Raw genomic sequence first — 22,505 nt, forward strand, 5'->3', positions numbered from 1 at the left:
CTGAAGAAGGAATCTTCATCAATCAAGCCAAATATTTAAAGGACTTACTCAAGAGATTTGGACTTGAAGAAGGAAATATTAAAAGTACTCCAATGAGCTCAACAATCAAGCTTGACAAGGATGAAAAAGGGGACGAAGTTTATATCAAAACTTATTGAGGTATGATTGGATCCTTGTTTTACTTAACTGCTAGTAGGCTTGACATTATGTTTAGTGTATGGTTGTGTGTAAGATTTTGGTCATGCCCTAAAGAATATCATTTGCTTGCGGTGAAAGGGATTTTTCATTACTTGAGTGGAACCATAAATCTTGGCCTTTGGCATCCTAGGGGAACGCATATAGACTTAACATGTTATTTGGATGCCGATTTTGCCGGATATAAGGTTGATAGGAAAAGCACTAGTGGAACATGCCACTTTTTAGGTCACTATTTAGTATCTTGGTTTAGCAAGAAACAAAATTTGGTTACACTATCAACTACTGAGGTTTAGTATATTGCAGCTGGAAGTTGTTGCGCTCAAGCCTTATGGATGAAACAAACACTTAGAGACTATGGCATTTACCTTGATAAAATACCTTTCATGTGTGATAATACTAGTGCCATAAATCTTACAAAGAATCCTATCCAATACTCAATAATCAAGCATATAGAGATTAAATATTATTTTTTTAGAGATCATGTGCGAAAAGGGGATATTTCATTAAATTTTGTTTCAACCGAAAAACAAATTACTAAATTAGGCATGAGCTTGGAATGATTAATATTGCACAATAGCATAGCTTTATATGATATCAAGTCTATTTTATTTTCATGGTGTGATTACTTGCTCAAATTGGTTGTTTGAATTGTGTGAATTCATGAATCATGCATTAAATAGGCTTTTAAAATATTTTTGAATCAATGAAATGGTCTTGGAATGGATTAATTATCAGCCAAAAACTAAAATAGATGTGCAAAATCATAAGTTGTAGAAAACGGGTTGCCGTTTTTTAATAAACGGCTAACCGTTTTTGGATAGAAACCAAGGAAAACATTCTGGAAGCTAACGGTTCACCGCTTTCACAATAATGGCTCACCGTTTTCAAAGGAATTTTTGGAATGCATTCTGGAAGCTAACTGTAACACTCCAATTAAATATCTATTTAAAAAAAATGTTTAAAACATGGTGACTTTTAATACGAATTCTAAAAGTTTAACAAAACAAACAAAACTTTCTATATTAAGTAAAAGTCATATAGAGATTCCATAGCTTATTTCAAAACTTGATTATTACGTAAGCTAAGATATTTATTTTTTATTTTTTTATTTAAACAAAGCTGAGCCCATCATAAAAATCCCAAGGTTTGTTATGCCCATATGCACGTCGTCTTGGTTAGGACTTGGCGCCAACTTGCCCTACTCATCATTACTTGCAATGTAAGGACTTTATTAGCTATTGTCCGGTAAGATGTTTGGGTGAAAAGTGATGGCCGAGTTTTTTCAGTATCAATCATGGCTAACTCAGCTTTGAGTCATCTGATCTTTGCTTCTTTTTTGTTGAATTCGAAACCCCATATATGATTGTTTATCATTCGTCTGAGATCTGTGTCTAATTCAGAGATTCTGTCCTGAAGATGTATGTACATCTGATCAAGACGGCTGCTGATTGAATCCACCTTGGTTTCAGTTTGGGAGACCTGACTAGCGACTCGGTCAATTTTCTTTCCAAGTTGGTGGAGAGTTTGATTCTGAGCACTGGCGTTTTTGGTTTGCCAGTTGAGAACAGCTTCATACTGTTTTGGCTCTTCAGGTTGGCCAGAAGTAGTAACTGGGGATTGAACATAAGGTTTTGAGATGACTCTGGTCTGTGTGTCTTTTTGGAGGATGATTTTTTGTGGAAGTGCTTTTTCTTCTTGGTTGGACAAACAACATTTCTTTTCATCTTTGCACTCGATTTGGAGATAGGGTTTTTTGCAAGCTTCAGAAAATGGTTTCTTATCTGCCATGAGATCTTTGAAGAACTCTTTCTGTTCACAGATCTTGTCGAGGCATAACATCGCCGTTTGAAAAATCTTCCCAAGAGAAATGTCAGCTATGCTGAGATTAGTGGCAGTGAGTTGTCTTTGGAGATTAGGTTGAAGTTCTGAAGGGAGTGAGGCTATGAAGACATGCTTGAGGGACAGTTCGTTGAAACCGTTTAGCTTGTAAAATAGAATACTCATTCTTTTGTAATGAGATTCTAAAAGATGTCTTTTGAGAGAACAGCATCTCATCTAGTGATATTCTTTTCGGTCCGCCTCTTTGGAAGCTGTGCGTTCACCGATGAATTGTTCAATTGGGGATTGCATGAACTAGAGCTGTCTGTATTCTCCCAAGCTTTCTAACCAATCTCGTAAAGAACCCATTGAGCGGGCCATAAATTCACGAAGAACACTTTCTGGATGTGCATTTGGTTTAGTTCCTTGGAGATCAATCCAGCACCAAATTCTTGGAGGCGAGCAAGCCATTTGTGACGAGGAATGTTATCAAATGTGAACCAAGATGCTGAAGAAGGTTTAGTGGAATGGTCAGCAACTGGCGGAGGCATTGGTGGTACTGGTTCTGTTGGAGCTTCCTGTTGGTCAGCATCAGAAGAATTGTCTTCAACAATAGGTGTTATAGTTGAGGCACTTGGGTCTTCAGTTTTGGTCGCCATCAGTATGCTTGTAAGATTAGCATATTCTGATTCAGAATGAGTAGAAGAATTGTTGGAGTTCAGGGATGAGGGAGATGAGGATGAAATGGAGTTTGAAAGATTAGACTCATAGATAGGATCTGACTCAGATTCGGTGGAAGAAGAGTCATGGGTCTGAACAGTATGGTAATAATATTGATCCATTGGACCTTTGTCTTTTTTGGGAGGTTCAGGAGTTGGTTTTGGTGAATCCTCTGGAGTTACCGAAGATGGAGAAACTTTTGACTGTGGTTCTGAGATCTTGACTTTGGATTTTGATTTTTTGGGTGAAGACGGCTTAGGTTGAGGTGTTGGTTGGAGATGTGAGAATCTAAAGAACTGATTGTAAACAGGAGGTTGAGGCCTGGATGGAGTGTAGAAAGGTGCATAGGTACAAATTATGAGCATTGCCATCAAAACTCTGAACCAGTACAAACTACAGAAGCCACGTTTGAAAGACGACAAAATGGCCAAGTCAAATTGTCATTTCAAACCCCTAATAAAGTTTCAGAAACCCCAAGGCTTTCCTACACTGCAATGATTACTGCAGTCCAAACTGGTCAGGAAAAGAACCTTCCAATCCATGGTTTTTCATCTGAAGGGTATCCTGACAAACTTAATGGTCATTTTCTATGGGATGTTCCTGAAGCCCATATGTGCAATCCGGATTGTCCTTGCTTGGATGATATGGATGTTGATAATGAATTGGAAGTTATGAGGAGAAAGAAAAAGAAGAAAAAAAACTCTTCTCATCCAAAAACATCTTGCAAATCCTTTTGTCCACAACCTCCACCAGATCCCAAACCTCCTGTCCATCCAATACGGTCATGTCTAATGTTTTCAAGTCAAAGTCAATCTTATGAGGAATCTTTTCCCCCAATTTGTGAGCCATTCAAGGGGCATGAGTGTGAGCAAGTCCTGTTTCTGGATTTATTTAGGAATTTGAATGATGGTTGAGATTGTATCGGTGTCAGCAAGGATCATCAGAGCATCTGATGTGGTCTGGGGTGTAGGTAGGTCTAGTGCATGATTCTGTAATCGATACACTATTTGGTGATAGAGGGTTGCAATCTTGGATGTGGGTGTTTGTTCTGCTCCTCGGAGCTGGATCTAGACTTTAATGGTTGTAGGCAAGTTGGGATCCTCAAGAGAAAGGTTGAAGTTTGGGTAAAAGGTTAACAGGACACTACCAACATGAAGAGTTGTCAGGACGGTTCCAATAACAACATGTTGATACTGTTTGAACCTAGTATCTAGAAGAGCAATTCTTGCTGTGACTGGTAAGCTTTTTCTCCCATAAAGGGTCAGAATTAATCTAACACTACCAAGATGAAGATGTGTATATCCTTCTCGTTTCCAGTTTGCTACAAGATCTAGGGGAATCTCTAAAGTGACATATTGTTCACTTTGAGATGCTTGCAAAGCACACTGATCGAGTCTAGAAGACTGGATGTATTCTTTGGAAAGTGGTCTTTTGGTAGAGATCAGGGTATGGATACTTCGGGTAAAGGAAGTTTTCTGCTTGTACAAGTTGTAGAGACTCATGACGAGAAATTGAGATTCATTGATTTGAGCAGATTCAGGGATATAGGAGTACTCAACAAGGTTTTCGATTTTTGAAGCTGTGTTTTGAACATTATTTTGGAAGAGAAAGAGTATAGGAAAGAGAAATATGAGGGGAAGATGATGAAGGAGTTGAGATTGAAGATGAAGATGTTTCCATATTTGGTGTAATCTTCTTCTAGGAGATCAAATAATATTATTTTGGCATTACTAATGATACCACCTCTGCTTGAGAGTTTGGCTCTAATACCATGAGGGTAGTTGTATATGGCATTGTTACACCAGATCTATAACAGTACAAAGTCTGTTCTTAGGGCCAATAGCCCGCAAGTTCTGGTTTCCAGCCGATAGACACGTATCCGTCAAATACCAAATCTGAAAGTTATATTTTAAAAATAATTTTTCACGATACCACCCGAAAACACGACACTCATGGCCTTCAAAGAGGGTGAACGTTGTGAGAAAACAATTTCTTTTTATAAAATTCAGTTTTGGAGGATAAAACAAGACCTTTCTGATGCACATGATCCTTAGGCCTAAGGCAAGTGCAGAGCATACTCAGTTTAGAAAATTAGAGGTGAGCGTATCATTATTAACCCAAATAATTTCTTTGATTCCTAGAAGAAAGAAAAAGTTTAGAGAAACATGATGTAAAGAAAACTTAATTTTATTTCTGGTTAACTCCTGCCTTTCAAAGGGGAAGAGAGATCCTTATATAAAGATCTCCAGAAGGAAAGAGATAAGGTGGGACCCTTATCTTTTACAAAAGGAGAAACATAATTATGAAAGCAATAAAGTAAGAAAGCACACCATGCTAAACTGAAAAAGCAAAAGCAAACTTTAGACAAGACAGGACCCTTGTCTAATTATTAAAGCAAACTTTAATAAAGCAAAAGCTAAAGATTCCCATGTGTGTCGGCAATCATGGAGTGGATGGGTAGTGTGATGGAGACATATCACCAGTTTCTTTCTCATATTGGCGCTTGGCACGACAAATCTGTCTCTGATCAAGGGATGCTTCAGCTTGCAGATATTTTTCTTCATCTGCATCAGTCATTTTTGGTGTGGAGGAAGTAGGAGAGTCTGGATTGGTGACTGTGTACGGGGTATTTTTATTATGGAGAAGAGATTGAAAATCTTCCCAAGGATCTTAAGCATCTTGGAATAAGACATTAGTGTAATCAGGATGTTGTTCCATGACAAGAATGCCATGTGGACTTAAACTCGAACCTGGAGTAAAGGTCTGTGTCTTTGGGACTATTTACAAGCTGTGTGATGGTCCGACAGAGGTGTGGTGGATGTTAGTGGCAGGTGGCTGAACATTGTTGAGTTCCATGAGATAAACTTGAAGAACAGATGTGACTGACGTATCATGGATGAGAGGATAAGGATGGGGATAAGTTTTCCATTCATAAGCCATGTCTTGAGTCCAGAAGTCTCTTGTTTCTGGGTGCTGGAAATATGGGCGGTGAACAATGAAAGTTATGGTGAATATGTTTGGTTCATGTTCTGGCATCCTATTTAATTCGTGAAAAGTGCACAGATTCTGGAGCTGTTTACGCCACCATGTGAGGGGTGAATACCATTCGAGGAGTGTCCATAGAAGGTCAGAGGAAAATTCAGGAGTGGTGATGTGGCGGAGGACTGGTTTAACAGGGAAGACCAATTTTGTAGCATACAAAGTTGTGAGAACCCCACAAGCCTATTACATAACCTAGTACTGGCTGAATATCTACCTAGTGGCAATAATGTTCGAGCCTAACCTCATCCACACCAGCCGAAGGTATGGCAAGGGAAGGTGGTTCAATCGGATGTTTGCTCAAATTTCATCTAATCAGCCACAAATTCCTTATCAACATGGACAATTCCTCTTTTCCTAGAATCTTTGATTTCAAGAACAAATTACTTCCTGAAAAATAGCTACTCAACCTCAAAACTTGGTTCTCCAAATATGACTTTACTATCCAGCACATCAAAGGTAAACAGAACCTCATCCCAGACTTCCTTACACGCCCGGCTATAAATAAACCCTTAGTCCTCTCTTCAACTCATATCATCCCAGTCATAACCATGAATCGACAACTTCCTTTCAAAACTCTCAACCAAAGATCTTTTCCCATGACCATTCCTTTTTCTTCAGCCTACCAAATCCAAGACTTTGCTAAGAAATTCCTTTATAGGTATTTCTTCAATGTTCACAGTAAGACTCCTAATCGTTTTCCTACACTCTATATGGAAAACTTGTTTCTCACAGGTCTCACCCTGTCTCACTTGTCCATCTCAGAAGACGAGTTATGGTATATGTGGTGTCTCACAACTTTGTATGCTACAAAACTGGTCTTCCCTGTTAAACCAGTCCTCCGCCACATCACCACTCCTGAATTTTCCTCTGACCTTCTATGGACACTCCTCGAATGGTATTCACCCCTCACATGGTGGCGTAAACAGCTCCAGAATCTGTGACTTTTATGCATGTATAAATTCTGATGCATATGGATGACCATATTAAGCTTTTTAAAAAAAACTTAGAAAATACAAAACAACTTCATTAGGGCCCAAGGTATGTTGCACTGCAAGGCTAGCACTTTTACTCTTTAAACAATATGCTCTTGGGCCTCATTAATTGATCTTTTGGGCATCACGTATCGCCGTCCCCAAAAGATTTCTTTTTACTTAGGTTTGAGGGCTTGCCCTCCTTAGAAGCTTTGCCACCTGATAGTACAACCACCTATTTTTTAATAAATTCATTTTCTAAAACATCTTCTTGATAATGTAATCCATGATATGCATGCATCCAATGCAACTTATGTCATAGCATTTGAAGTTCCTAGATGCATAACAGAATCAACACATAACACTATTTAAGAACAAGATTCTTTAATATAGGCGGCATAGCCGACCATCACATAGTTAAGTATAAGTATCACAGATTAGGCCGTCGAGCCGACCATAATATAACTAAGTATCATAGATTAGGCGGCAAAGCCGACCATAAGGTAATTAAGTATCATAGCTTAAGCGGCAGAGCCGACCATAACATAACTAAGTATCATAGATTAGGCGGCATAGCTGACCATATAAGAATTTAGATTACAACTAATCACATCATAATGGTCATCACAGCATAGAGGAATGGTTAAAATTTAAGTTAAGTATGAAAAGAATTTTGTCCCTACATTGCAGTTGAAGTGTTACTTACCTCTTGACCTTAACTTCTCTAGACCTTTCTAAATTAAGGATTTCTCTACTCTTGATATTATGACTTAGAAATAGAAGAGAATGAAATTTCTAGGTTGGATTGAAAATGAAAGGGGTAAGGGGTATTTATAGGATTTCTTAAGGCTAATGGATGGATAGGATTTTGCCACCATAACTCTTGATCAATGGTTGAGATTAACCTTCATAAATACCTTACTAAAATCTAGAATTCTTATATTTCTTTACAAACTTCTCTTACATCATCACGTATGTCATCATTTCTTATATCATTGTTTATGTCATCATTAATTAAAATTAAATATTTTATATTATTATTATTATTATTATTTTAATACTTAAGGGAACTTATTAGCTTAAAATAAATTCTATTATTTTTAAGTGAGAAAATTGTAACTCACACTAACGCCTCGCCGATTTCATAATAACGGCTCACCGTTGTTAAAGATTTTCGGTGAAGCATTTTGCTTGCTATCGGTTCATCGTTAACTGGATAACGGTCGACCAATATCGCATGTGAAATAGAATCAGGTTCTGGACACTATCGGCTCACCGATAGGGGGATATTGGCTTGCCGATATCACGAGATAATAGAACAGTAAACTGATTTCTCTTCATTTTTTCACTTGCCCCTAAACCATTTTCTCTTACCCACCGGATGGAACTCTCTCTTTCTCTTAAATCAACCATTTTTCTTGCCTTTTCTCTCCAAATTTAAATTATACAATCAATTCTTATCTTCTTAAGAACCATTCCAAAATTAAAAAATCCCAATTTTTGAACCCTAGAACCACCCAACTTGTTCTTGCTTGAATCGACACGATTTTTCTCCATTTTTTTGTCAAAATTAAACTTGAAATCACTCTTTATTCTCTCCAACTTCATTTCTACCGGTTCAAATTCTTTCAAAAACATCAATTTTTTCAAAAACCCCAATTTGTTCAATGAAAATGGCTGAAAGACAACCACTGTGGAGAGGTGCCCGAACCAAGCGTGCTTGATGAGATTAAGGATAAAACTATCACAAGCACATAGGATGAGGCATATTCATATCCTATTCAAGTTCCCGTCGGACCCATTACACGAGCTCGAGCAAAGAAATTCAAAGAAGCACTTAATGGATTGATTCAAGCAACTTGAGCTCAATCAAATTCGTGGAGGGTCCATTGAAGGAATTGCATATGATAAATGCATGATTCAGGCTCTTCAAGTTTCCAAATAGTCACTTCCATGAAATATGGAGTTGGCTTAAACATTATGGTGGGAAAATATATTATTTTCCTTTTTCAGATACTTTTTCGTTTCTTGAGGAGGCTATTAGGGAATCAAATCAGTTATTTCTATTTTAATCGCCTAGTTTTCATTTAATTGATGTAAGACATTTAAGACAATTAGGATCCTGATTTAGTTTAAACTTTTTCCTATTTACTTAGATTAGGATTATGATTTGATTTAGGGAAGATTTAGATTCAGATTTGAGTTTTGGGTTAGGATTTATTTCCAAAAATTCTTGTAACCAACCCTATATAAAGGACTCATATTCAATAAACAAAAAAAAAGAAGTTTTTTTATGCAATTGGTGAGAGAGTTAACTCTCTTTGGTTCTTTACGAACTCTTTGAACTTATTGGATTTCCGTGGCATTTAAATTCTTGACTTATCAATCAGATCATCCATAACTGATTGTGGCGCCTTCATATATCAAGGTTCGTGCTTTCAATAAGCATTGGGTCGAGGTTCCATTCCATTCCCGATTTAGATTCGATCTTAGGCACTAAATTGATTAGGGTCGCATCAGTTCTTGACGGGGTTCGTATCATTTGGTATCAGAGCCTAGGCTCCAAGGTCAGATCCATCTATCTTTGTTGTTTTTCATTCTTATTTGAATTTTTCATCTTGTTCTAGTATCTATAAAAAAAAAGAAAAAAAAAAGTCGTGAACAGTATTTTCATTAACAGTACCGCGTGAACAGTGTCTCATGAACAGTTCCGTGTGAACAGTGCCGCATAAACAGTATTTTTAGGGTTTCCTTTTAAAATCAATTTTGCATCTTTGTGGTTTAATTCTCCGTAAATCCACAAATTTTACCTATTCCTTTTCCTTAAAAAAAAAACTCCAACCTCCCCTTGAAATCTTTCATTGTTTTTTCATTATTTGTGTCTTGGAAGTCTAAAATGAGTTTTACCCCATCGGTGAAAATTTTGTCCAAAATCAAAACTCGACTTTCGTACACATTGCCTTCTTGTTCTTGAAATTAAATTCTCCTTAGTTGTCATCTTTGTGAATTGCCTCTGAAATCTTGATATTGGTTCGATTAGTTTGACAAGAACCGAGTGAGGATTACTAAGAGTGGAAAAAGGCAAGAGAGTATGAGCGTATTAAAAGGTAAAGCCAATAATTTGAGTGAAACACGAGTGGAATTCAGTGAGTAATATTTCTCGAGTGAAACACGTAAGGGAGTGAAGTAAGGTCCTTCCACATTATTTCCAATGTTCTTTTGCAGATAATAGCTATGTCTCACAACTTAGAACAAAACACAAATGAAGAGGATCAATCCGCAACTACTCAAAATTTACAAATTCAAGCATTGATGGGAGAGATGAGAAGGATGATGAGGGTTGAATTAGAGCTCATCCACGAGTGTTTGGATCGAGTGGAGAACACACGTGCAGAGCAGCCACAACCTGTTCCCCAAGGACGTAGGAGAGAAAGAGCTCCAGCTAGAGGAGAGATTGATGACTATTATAGGGATGAGTATGATGAAGGAGAGGACTCAATAGGGTAGCTACAGGAGAGATTGACAAGGTAGGAGAACTAGGAATAGAGATGATGGATTGAGTGGCATAAAGATGAAAATTCAATCTTTTCAAGGAAAATCCGACCTAGAAGCATACCTTGAATGGGAGAAGAAAATAAAGTTCATATTTGACTGCCATAATTATTCAGAGGCAAAAAAAGTAAAATTAGATGTGATTGAGTTTTCTGACTATGCTATTACTTGGTGGGATCAGTTTGTTATAAGCAAAAAACGAAATAGGGAACATCCAATTGAGACATGGGATGAAATGAAATCATTGATGAGAAAGCGTTTTATACCTAACCACTATTATCGAGACTTGTACTAAAAATTACAATGTCTTACATAGGGTAGCCGAAACGTTAAGGATTATTTTAAAGAAATGGAGATTGCCATGATTAGAGCAAATGTGGAGGAGGATAGAGAAGCTACCATGGCACGATTCCTAAATGGACTTAATCGGGAGATTGGAGATAAGGTTGAGTTGCAACATTATATGGAGATTGAGGAAATAGTCCACAAAGCCATCAAGATTGAACAGCAACTGAAGAGGAGGGGTAACACTCGTGCAACCCCAAACTCGAGTTCCACTCCTTGGAAGCCAAGCTATGTGCAACGAGATGAGAGGCCACAAGCATCTACTACACCTAAGCTAAGATCCAAGCCCTCGAAGCACAATACACAAGGTAACACCGTAACTCCTACAATTAAGAATCGTGACATTAAGTGTTTTAAATGTCAAGGCAGGGGGCATATCGCAAGTGAATGTGTGAATAAAAGAGTTATAGTATTGTGGGACAATGGTGAGATTGTAACTGAAGATAAGACGGAAGAGAATGAGATACCACCATTAGAGGATGTCGAAGATGAAGAGTATATAGCCCATGAGGAATTGACTTTAGTAGCGAGGAGAGTTTTGAGTGTGCAAGTAAAGGAAGACGAAGCAGCGCAACGGGAAAATATTTTCCATACTAGGTGCTATGTTCAAGACAAAGTATGTAGTATGATTATTGACGGAGGAAGTTGTACTAATGTTGCTAGTATTATCATGGTAGAGAAGTTAGGGCTTCTAACACTTAAACACCCACGGCCATACAAAGTAAAATGGTTAAATGACAATGGAGAGGTGAAAGTGAACAAGCAGGTACTAGTGACTTTTCGAATTGGCAAGTATGAAAATAAGGTGCTTTGTGATGTAGTGCCAATGCAGGCTGGACACTTGTTACTTGGGCGGCCTTCGCAATTCGACAGACATGTGAAACATGATGGCTTCACCAACAAATATTCATTTGTATTTAATCAACGCAACATCAAAGCAGGTTAATGGAGACCAAGTGAGCCTACAGAGAGAGAGAGTGAGGAAAAGAAAAGGAGAGAAAAAGATAGTGAAATTCAAAAAGAGGCCGAGGAAAATGTGAGAGAAAAACCAAAGAAAAATACGGCCTTTGAGCAAAAATTAGATGGAAAACAAAAGAATTTCTACGCGAGAGCGAGTGAGATAAAAAAAGCGTTGTTTTTACATCAGCCGATGATTGTGCATTTGTACAAAGAGGCATTTTTAAACATTAACGAATTTGACCCTACTTTGCCTAGTTATATTACTTCTCTTTTGCAGGAGTATGAGGATGTCTTTCCTGAGGAAACACCACATGGTTTACCTCCAATCCGAGGGATTGAACATCAGATTGATTTTGTGCCCAGTGCAGCCATTCCAAATAGACCAGCCTATAAGAGCAATCCGGAGGAGACCAAGGAACTTCAAATGCAGGTTAATGAATTAATGAAAAAAGGGTGCGTGAGAGAAAGCATGAGTCCATGTACAGTTCCTGTTTTATTAGTTCCTAAGAAGGATGGGACGTGGAGGATGTGTGTTGACTGTCGAGCCATCAACAACATACCGGTAAAGTATCGACATCTTATTCCTAGGCTAGATGACATGCTTGATGAATTACATGGGTCTTGTGTATTTTCCAAAATTGATTTGAAAAGTGGATATCATCATATTAGAATGAAAGAAGGAGATCAATGGAAAACTGCTTTTAAAACAAAATATAGTTTGTATGAATGGTTAGTCATGCCTTTTGGTCTCACTAATGCCTCGAACACTTTTATGAGACTTATGAATCATGTCTTGCGAACTTTTATTGGCAAGTTTGTTGTTGTTTATTTTGATGATATCCTCATTTATAGCAAAAACATAAACGATCATGTAGTACATTTGAAATCTGTTTTAGATGTGCTTAGAAAAGAAAAGTTGTTTGCTAACCTGAAGAAGTGTACTTTTTGCACCGAAAAACTTGTGTTTCTAGGATTTTTTGTGAGTGCACAGGGTATATAAGTTGATGAGGAAAAGGTACGTGCAATCCAAGAGTGGCGAGTCCCACAAGCGTAAGTAATGTGAGAAGTTTTCATGGGCTTGCTAGTTTCTATCGATGATTTGTGAAAGACTTTAGCACATTAGCCGTACCGCTTATTGAAGTAATAAAAAAAGATGTTGGATTCAAGTGGGGAGAAGTACAAGAGAAGGCATTTCAAATAATCAAGCAAAAGCTTACTAATGCTCCTTTATTGTCTTTGCCTAATGATACGAAATCCCACAATGAAACTTTGAAACTCACACTTAAATTGTAGTTTCAACTTCCCAAGAAAGTTCTAAACAGATTTATGACAAACAAAACCTTGACTCAATGCTTAAGAAAAGCATGAACCAAAGGTATAGAGAATGATATTGACGCCACACTCAAGAAATAGATGAGAAGGTGAGTGATAAGTTTAAATTTAGAACGCCACAAGAATGCAAATTCTTGATAAGTTCACTAGTTCTCAAAAGAACCAAAGAAAGAATAATCTTTCAAATTCAAATAACATTAATATCTTAATTATCATACATAGCAAGGTTGCTGAGTTTAAATAGGCTAAAAGAAATCCAAGATCTTAAAAATACAAATGGAAACATTGGAACAACCCTCCAAGTATAGGTTTGTCAAAAGGTGCTTTAAAAGCCTTCACCAACCCACTATTATTCATGATAGACTTACCTAACACATTGATAAACTTGACACAAAACAAATAAATGAAGTTGAATAATCAAAGGAGTCGTTTGAATTCCCTAGCCTGAATAAGCTATAATACATTGATCATAACTCCTTCTAGAGAACTCCAAATCCATCTCTGTAAAATGCATTGGAAAGGTAACTTAATTATCTTTCCAACGGTACATAGCTTACACATTAATTCTTGTTCAATCAATACCAGATTTATTCCGAATTTTCCATTTTTGCATTTGATCCAAATTGTGTATTTGGCTGCCCAATAGCTTGAATAATGCCCACAATGCCTTGTCTTCTCTCCATGCCCAATTCATGATGTCTTGCATCTTGAATTGCATTCTCAATCCATATTTTCTCAATTAATCCATTTAATTCAGCTTGCATCGTTTTGGCTCTAGCTCTTGTAATTGGTCCTCCATGAATGTGCAAAGGATCACTTGAAGCTTTAATGGTATTCCCTTGATGGTTCTCATCATTCCCCCTCTCTTCAAAAGGATTTGTCCTCAAATCTTGACCTACATTGAAAGGAGAAAGATCAGAAACATTAAAAGTAGCACTTACATTATACTCACCAGGAAGATCCAATTTGTAGGCATTGTCATTGATCCGTGCAACCACTTAAAATGGACCATCTCCCCTTGGAAGCAACTTGGAATGCCTTTGTACTGGGAACCTCTCCTTTCTCATATGCACCCACACCCAATCTCCAGGCTGAAAAACCACTTGCTTACGTCCTTTGTTGGCTTGAGTAGCATATTGTTCAGTTCTCTTTTCTATGTGTTGTCGTGTTCTCTCATGCAATTGCTTGACAAATTCAGTTTTCTTTTTACCATCCATACTAGCACGCTCATCAATAGGTAAAGGTAATAAATCCAAAGGAGTTAATGGATTAAAACCATATACAATCTCAAATGGTGAAAATTTAGTAGCTAAATGGACAGTTCTATTGTAAGCAAATTCAACATGTGGCAAACATTCTTCCCAATTTTTCAAGTTCTTTTGAATAATGGCTTACAACAAAGTAGACAGAGTTCTATTTACAACCTCAGTTTGTCCATCAGTTTGTGGATGACAAGTAGTAAAAAACAAAAGTTTACCCAACTTACCCCACAAAGTTTTCCAAAAGTGGCTCAAGAACTTAGCATCTCAATTTGAAACTATGCTCCTTGGTACTCCATGCAATTTGACTATTTCCTTGAAAAATAAATTAGCTATGTTTGTTGCATCATCAATTTTGTGACATGGAATGAAATGTGCCATCTTTGAAAACCTATCAACAACAACAAAAACAGAATCCTTTCCCCTTTTTGACCTAGGTAAACCCAAAACAAAGTCTATAGAAATATCAACCCAAAGTTCATTAGGTATGGGTAGAGGGTTATACAATCCATGGGCTAAAACTCTAGACTTAGCATGTTTACAAGTGATACACTTCTCACATATTCTTTCAACGTCACGTTTCATATGTGGCCAAAAGAAGTGTTCTTTTAAAACATCTAAAGTCTTTGCAATGCCAAAATGTCCCATTAAACCTCCTCCATGAGCTTCACGCACAAGCAATTCACGCAAAGAACTATTAGGCACATACAATTTATTTTCTCTAAATAAGAACCCATCATGCCTATAGAACTTACCGAATGAAACTTTCTCACAAGCATTAAACACATTAGCAAAATCAGGATCATTAACATATAATTCTTTAATGTACTCAAATCCTAACAACTTTGCATTTAATGTAGAGATAAGTGCATATCTTCTAGATAATGCATCAGCCACCACATTCTCCTTACCTTGTTTGTATTTGATCACATAGGGAAATGGCTCAATAAATTCAACCCATTTGGCATGTCTCTTATGCGACTTACCTTGCCCTTTCAAATGCTTCAAGGACTCGTGATCAGTGTGTATAACAAACTCTTTAGGTAGAAGATAGTGTTGCCAAGTTTCTAATGCTCTCACCAATGCATACATCTCCTTGTCATATGTAGGATAGTTTAGGGCTGCTCCACTCAATTTCTCACTAAAATAAGCAATTGGACGCCCTTCTTGCATCAAAGCATCAAAATTGGTGCAGAAACCAATTTCTCCTTAATTAGATTAAATGCCCTTTCTTGTTCACTACCCCACTTAAATCCCACATGTTTCTTCACAATTTCAGTCAATAGTGCAGCAAGGGTGCTAAAATCTTTCACAAATCTTCGACAAAAACTAGTCAAACCATGAAAACTTCTTACCTCACTTACACTTTTAGGTGTAGGCCACTCTTTAATAGCTTTTACCTTCTCTTCATCAACCTCAATTCCTTTAGCACTTACAACGTAACCAAGAAAAATAATTTGATTTGTACAAAAGGAACACTTCTTCAAATTAGCATATAACTTTTCCTTCCTTAAAACAGTCAATACAGTTTGCAAATGTTCAATGTGTTCATCTAAGCCTTTGCTATAGTTCAAAATATCATCAAAATAGACAACTACGAATTTACCAATAAAAGCACGCAAAACATGGTTCATTAACCTCATAAAAGTTCTAGGTGCATTAGATAACCCAAATGGCATCACTAACCACTCATATAAACCATATTTTATTTTAAAGATAGTTTTCCACTCATCTCCATCTCTAATCCTAATTTGATGATATCCACTTTTAAGATCAATTGTACTAAACACACAAGAACCATGCAATTTATCAAGAATGTCATCAAGTCTAGGAATAGGATGTCGATACTTTACAGTGATTTTATTAATTGCATGACAGTCAACGTACATCCTCCATGTGCCATCCTTTTTGGGCACTAGTAAAACTGGTACCGCACATGGACTCATGTTCTTCCTCACATATCCCTTTGCCAAGAATTCTTCAACTTGCCTTTGAAGCTCCTTTGTCTCCTCAGGATTACTTCTATATGCGAGTCTATTAGGAATGGTAGCTCCAGGGACTAAGTCTATTTGATTCTCAATTCCCCTAATAGGTGGCAAACCATTAGGGACTTCATTTGGAAACACATCATCAAAGTCCTGCAAAAGAGTCGCAATAGCACTAGGCAAAGAAAAGTTAAGCTCATTTGTATGTGAACAAGCCTCGTTGCACAAAAGCACAACGATAGGCTGTTTCGAAAAGAAAGCCCTCTTAACCTCGCTCTCTTTTGCAAACAAATTCACTTGCTGCCTCTCTTTTCTCTCAACAATATTTTTTTCTATCTTTTCACTTGTTTTTCTCTCAATCTCTCTTTCTTTTGTACTCTCATTTTCTTTTTTTGTATCACTCTCTTTTTGTATTGACATTTGATCCTCATACACTTGCCTAGGTGTTAATAGTGCAAGAGTGATTTGCTTTTTATTCATTACAAAAGAATATCTATTTAAGTAACCATCATGTGTCACACGCTTATCATATTGCCAAGGTCGGCCTAAAAGAATGTGTCCAGCATGCATGGGTACTACATCACATAGAACTCCATCCTTGTATCTCCCAATAGAGAATGAAACCAGCACTTGTTTATTTACTTTGACTTCCCCACAATCATTCAACCATTGTAGCTTATATGGCCCAGGATGTTTCAAAGTTTTCAAATTCAATTTTTCAACTAAACTAGTGCTAGCCACATTAGTACAACTTCCATCATCAATTATCATACTACATACCTTATCTTTGATATGGCATCTAGTATGAAAGATGTTATCACGTTGTACCTTTGCATCTTATTTTACTTGCACGTTGAGAGCACGCCTAACAACCATCAATTTACCATCAACAGGATACTCTACACCATCATTAGCATAGGATCACCATCCAATTCACTCTCGGTTTCAACATCTCCATCATCCCTCAAGATCATTACTCTCTTATTTGGGCATTGAGATGCAATATGACTTGTCCCCAAACATTTAAAATACTTAATATCTCTATTTCTAGAGTGTTGGGAATCATATTTACCTTTGCTTTGGTTGCCTCCCTCTTTATGATCCTTGAATGGCTTAATCTTAGGCTTTGAAATAGCCTTTTCATCTTTGCTCCATTTTGACTTCCATGAGGAAGATGAACCCAAATTGGTTCTAGTGGAACCTTTCTTTTTCAGTTGTCGTTCCACTTTCATGGCCATGTGAACCATGTCTTCCAACTTAACATAGTGCTGCAAGTGAACCACATTAGATCTCCTCCCAAGTGTTTATAGGTCTTTCACGATTTCTTCTCCTACTCAAAACAAGTTGATCCCACTAAATAATAGCATAGTCAGTAAATTCAACAGCAACTAGTTTTACCTTTTTCTCCTCAGAGTAGTTGTGGCAATTAAATACTAGCTCCACCTTTTTGTCCCACTCCAAATAAACTTCCGGATCATTTTTACCTTGAAAAGAAGGAATTTTTAGTTTGATACTCCCCAAATCATGATCTATACGTCTTGCCCTTCTATCATCTCTTCCACGCATGTCAACAGTGGCTTGGTCATCAAAATTATCTAAATCATCACCATCTTCTTCTCCCATGGCAGCACGCCCTTGATTACCTCTTACATTAGGAGCTATTGTTGCCCCCTTTGTAGATTGGCTATGATTGTGTCTTGCCTCTCCAATTTGTCATGGATCTCTCTAAACATTAGATTCATGCGCTCAAATTATTGTTGCATGGCCCTGAGCATAATTGATTGGTCTATAGCTTCTTGATCTTTTGACATATTTGTGATCTGAAAATAATGTTAGCAAAAAGACCTCACAACACTCCCTCACGTGTTTCACTCAATTTGATGTCACTTAACTCTCGTGTTTAACACACAAATTGGCTTTTTCCCTCTAATGATCTCACAAACTTAATTCTCTCTTTCAGTTCTTTATTGAACTAAACACAATCAAGAACAAAAACCCAAGTGGCACACCAAATATGACAATCCAGCACACTAACAAAGAAAAGAAATTAAGAGAACACAAAGAATGAAAAGGAAATTGAAGAAAGGAAAGCAAGCAAGCGAAGCAACACAATTGATATTGTGTGTAAACAATGTCAAGGAAAATGAATAACTAAAATTCAATTTGATGAAAGTAGAAATACTTGAATCCTTTTGTAATCTTTTTTTTAACGCTTTTTTTTCTCTTTTTTTTTTTGATAATCAAAATAAATAAGACATTCAAACCTGATTAGAAACTAGCCCTTATACAAAATGATACGAAATCCCACAATGAAACTTTGAAACTCACACTTAAATTGTAGTTTCAACTTCCCAAGAAAGTTCTAAACAGATTTATGACAAACGAAACCTTGACCCAATGCTTAAGAAAAGCATAAACCAAAGGTATAGAGAATGATATTGATGCCACACTCAAGAAATGGATGAGAAGGTGAGTGATAAGTCTAAATTTGGAACGCCACAAGAATGCAAATTCTTGACAAGTTCACTAGTTCTCAAAAGAACCAAAGAAAGAATAATCTTTCAAATTCAAATAACAGTAATCTCTTAATTATCATACATAGCAAGGTTACTGAGTTTAAATAGGCTAAAAGAAACCCAAGATCCTAAAAATACAAATCGAAACATTGGAACAACCCTCCAAGTATAGGTTTGTCAAAAGGTGCTTTAAAAGCCTTCACCAACCCACTATTATTAATGATAGACTTACCTAACACATTGATAAACTTGACACAAAACAAATAAATGAAGTTGAATAATCAAAGGAGTCGTTTGAATTCCCAAGCCTGAACAAGCTGTAATAAATTGATCATAACTCCTTCTAGAGAACTCCAAATCTGAATTTGCCCTTTCTGCATTTGATCCAAATTGTGTATTTGGCTGCCCAATAGCTTGAATAATGCCCACAATGCCTTGTCTTCTCTCCAAGCCCAATTCATGATGTCTTGCATCTTGAATTGCATTTTCAATCCATATTTTCTCAATTAATCCATTTAATGCAGCTTGCATTGTTTTGGCTCTAGCTCTTGTAATTGGGCCTTCATGAATGTGCAAAGGATCACTTGAAGCTTTAATGGTATTCCTTTGATAGTTCTCATCACCTAACTTTAATAAAACATTTGAAATTGAATGCGATGCCTCAGGTATTGGTATTGGCGCAGTCCTAATGAAGGAAGGATGACCAATTACTTACTTTAGTGAAAAGTTGAGTGGGGCAGCCTTAAACTACCCTACTTATGATAAGGAGTTGTATGTGTTGGTTTGAGCGTTAGAAACGTGGCAGCACTACCTATGGCCTAAGGAGTTCGTGATTCACACCGATCATGAGTCCTTGAAACACCTTAAAGGCCAACACAAGCTGAACAAGAGGCATGCCCGATGGGTAGAATTTATTGAGATATTTCCATATGTCATTCGTTACAAGCAAGGTAAGGAAAACATTGTTGCAGATGTGCTTTCCCATAGGTATGTCTTAATTTCAACACTTAATGCTAAACTACTTGGTAAGGAAAGTAAGGAAAACATTGTTGCAGATGCGGTTTCCCGCATGTATGTCTTAATTTCAACACTTAATGATAAACTACTTGGTTTTGAACATATTAAGGAATTATATGCTGATGACCATGATTTTAGTGTTGAATACCAAGCTTGTGAAAAGACCGTAGTCGGTAAATACTTTAGGCATGATGGCTATTTATTTCGGGAGAATAAACTGTATGTGCCTAACTGTTCTTTGAGAGATTTGTTAGTGAGAGAATCCCATAGAGGAGGGTTAATGGGGCATTTTAGAGTTGTAAAGACTCTAGCAGTTTTACAGGAACACTTCCATTGGCTACATAAGAAATGAGATGTTGAAAGACTTTGTGGTAGATGTGTCACTTGTAGGCAAGCCAAATCGAAAGTGCAACCTTATGGCTTACACACCCCTTTGCCAATACCTAGTGCACCTTGGACTGATATTTCAATGGATTTTGTACTAGGTTTACCGAGGTCTAGACAAGGGAAAGACTCAATTTTTGTGGTTGTAGATAGATTTTCAAAGATGGCAAATTTTATTCCATGTCACAAAAGGGATGATGCTTCTAATGTTGCTGACCTATTCTTTAGGGAGATTGTGAGGTTGCATGGTATGCCCAAGACAATTGTTTCTGATAGGGATGCTAATTTTTTAAGTTACTTTTGGAAAACGTTATGGGCTAAGTTAGGAACTAAGTTGTTGTTTTCAACTACTTGTCACCCTCAAACTGATGGTCAAACAGAAGTTGTGAATAGAACTTTATCTACTCTATTACGAGCTATCATTAAAAAGAACATCAAAACTTGGGAAGATTGTTTACCACTTGTTGAGTTTGCTTATAATCGTTTCGTTCATTCTGCTACTAAGTATTCACCATTTGAAATTGTTTATGGTTTTAATCCTTTAACCCCATTGGATTTAACTCCATTACCTGTTTTTGAGCATGTTAACTTAGATGGCAAGAAAAAGGCTGAAATTGTTAAACAGACACATGAGAAGTTGAAGTTCAACATTGAGCGAAGAACTGAGCAATATGCTAAACAAGCCAATAAAGGGCGACATAAGCTAGTCTTTGAACCCGGTGATTGGGTGTGGTTACACATGCGCAAGGAACGATTTTCGGAACGAAGGAAATCTAAGTTATCAATGACAATATATACAAACTGGATTTGCCTGGTGATTACAATGTAAGTGCTACTTTTAATGTTTCTAATTTAACTCCTTTTGATGTAGGTGATGATTTGAAGACAAATCCTCTTCAAGAGGAAGGGAATGATGAGATTAAGGATAAAACTATCACAAGCACATGGGATGAGTCATATTCAGATCCTATTCAAGTTCTCGTCGAACCCATTACAAGAGTTGGAGCAAAGAAATTCAAAGAAGCACTTAATGGATTGATTCAAGCAACTTGGGCTCAATCAAATTCGTGGAGGCCCATTGAAGGAATCGCACATGATCAATGCATGATTCAAGCTCTTGAAGTTTCCAAATAGTCACTTCCATGAAATATGGAGTTGGCTTAAACATTATGGCGGGAAAATATATTATTTGCCTTTTTCAGATACATTCTCGTTTCTTGAGGAGGCTATTAGGGAATCAAATCAGTTATTTCTATTTTAATTGCCTAGTTTCCATTTAATTGATGTAAGGCATTTAAGACAATTAGGATCCTGATTTAGTTTAAATTCTTTCCTATTTACTTATATTAGGATTCTGATTTGATTTAGATTCTTTCCTATTAGGGAAGATTTAGATTTAGATTTGATTTTTGGGTTAGGATTTATTTCCAAAAATTCTTGTAACCAACCCTATATAAAGTACTCATATTCAATAAACAAAAAAAAAGGAAGTTTTTTGATGCAATTGGTGAGAGAGTTAATTTTCTTTGGTTCTTTACGAACTCTTTGAACTTATCGGATTTCCATGGCATTCAAATTCTTGACTTATCAATCAGACCATCCATAGCTGATTGTGGCGTCTTCACATACCAAGGTTCGTGCTTTCAATAAGCATTGGGTTGAGGTTCCATTCCATTCCTGGTTTAGATTTGATCTTGGGAACTAAATTGATTAGGGTCGCGTCAATTCTTGATGGGGTTCGTATCAGTGCTGCTCCAGGCAATCCTAGTTCCTCTAAGCCTCTATCTTAGGACTTCGACAGCCTTTATTTTTCAATTGCTCACATGGCTCAACTATTCCACACGAGCTTCATGGAAAAAGCGGTAACTCCCTCATTCTACATTGATATTGACGAGTTCTCTGATATTACTACATGTGGTAGAACTATTCCTCAAGTGCTAAAAAATTGGGATGAAGCCTTAAGTGTTGAAGAACGAGTCTATGAGAACCTAGTTAGGGTGTTTTACTCTTATATGGAGCTTTTGGTTACCCAAAAAAAATAGGGTAGTGACAATGTTGGAGGTGTTAGGATCGAGTTTGATGTTTTTAAGCTTAGTGATGTTGTTGGAATCTCTAGTGAGGGGCTAGACCCATATACTTCCAGAAAAGAGCTTCGTTTTAGTGAGTTTCATCACTTAGAAGGTGTTAGGAACATCTGCAGACAACGTGATCTCTCTGACGACGTATGTTCATTGTCTTTTCGGTCCCAACTTTTACCTTTCCAAGTCCGCATTCTTCATAGCATTGTCTAGCACATGATCACACCTAAGCAGGGTAATAGTGATGAGGTGACTAGATTGGATGTTGGTTTACTTGACTCTCTCATTCGCAGGAGGAAAGTAAGACTAGCATTCACTATCATGCGTC

General features: G+C 37.0%; 1 protein-coding gene and 1 pseudogene across 1 annotated transcript; one reads left to right on the forward strand and one right to left on the reverse strand.

Moving 5' to 3' along the window:
• Positions 1-2,360: 2,360 nt before the first annotated feature.
• On the reverse strand, positions 2,361-3,107 carry LOC112096399 (probable serine/threonine-protein kinase samkC). The gene has a single exon (XM_024179825.1). The coding sequence runs from the start codon at positions 3,105-3,107 to the stop codon at positions 2,361-2,363; it is 747 nt and encodes a 248-aa protein (XP_024035593.1).
• Positions 3,108-9,983: 6,876 nt separating this feature from the next.
• Positions 9,984-21,889, forward strand: LOC112096400 (annotated as a pseudogene).
• Positions 21,890-22,505: the final 616 nt, after the last annotated feature.

This window comes from Citrus clementina, unplaced genomic scaffold, assembly GCF_000493195.1.
Source record: "Citrus clementina cultivar Clemenules unplaced genomic scaffold, Citrus_clementina_v1.0 scaffold_8, whole genome shotgun sequence".
NCBI classification, from domain to species: Eukaryota; Viridiplantae; Streptophyta; class Magnoliopsida; order Sapindales; family Rutaceae; genus Citrus; species Citrus x clementina.

Coding starts and splice junctions, on each gene's coding strand:
- LOC112096399 (XM_024179825.1), bottom strand. CDS start 3,107: ATGGCAATGCTCATAATTTGTACCTATGCACCTTTCTACACTCCATCC.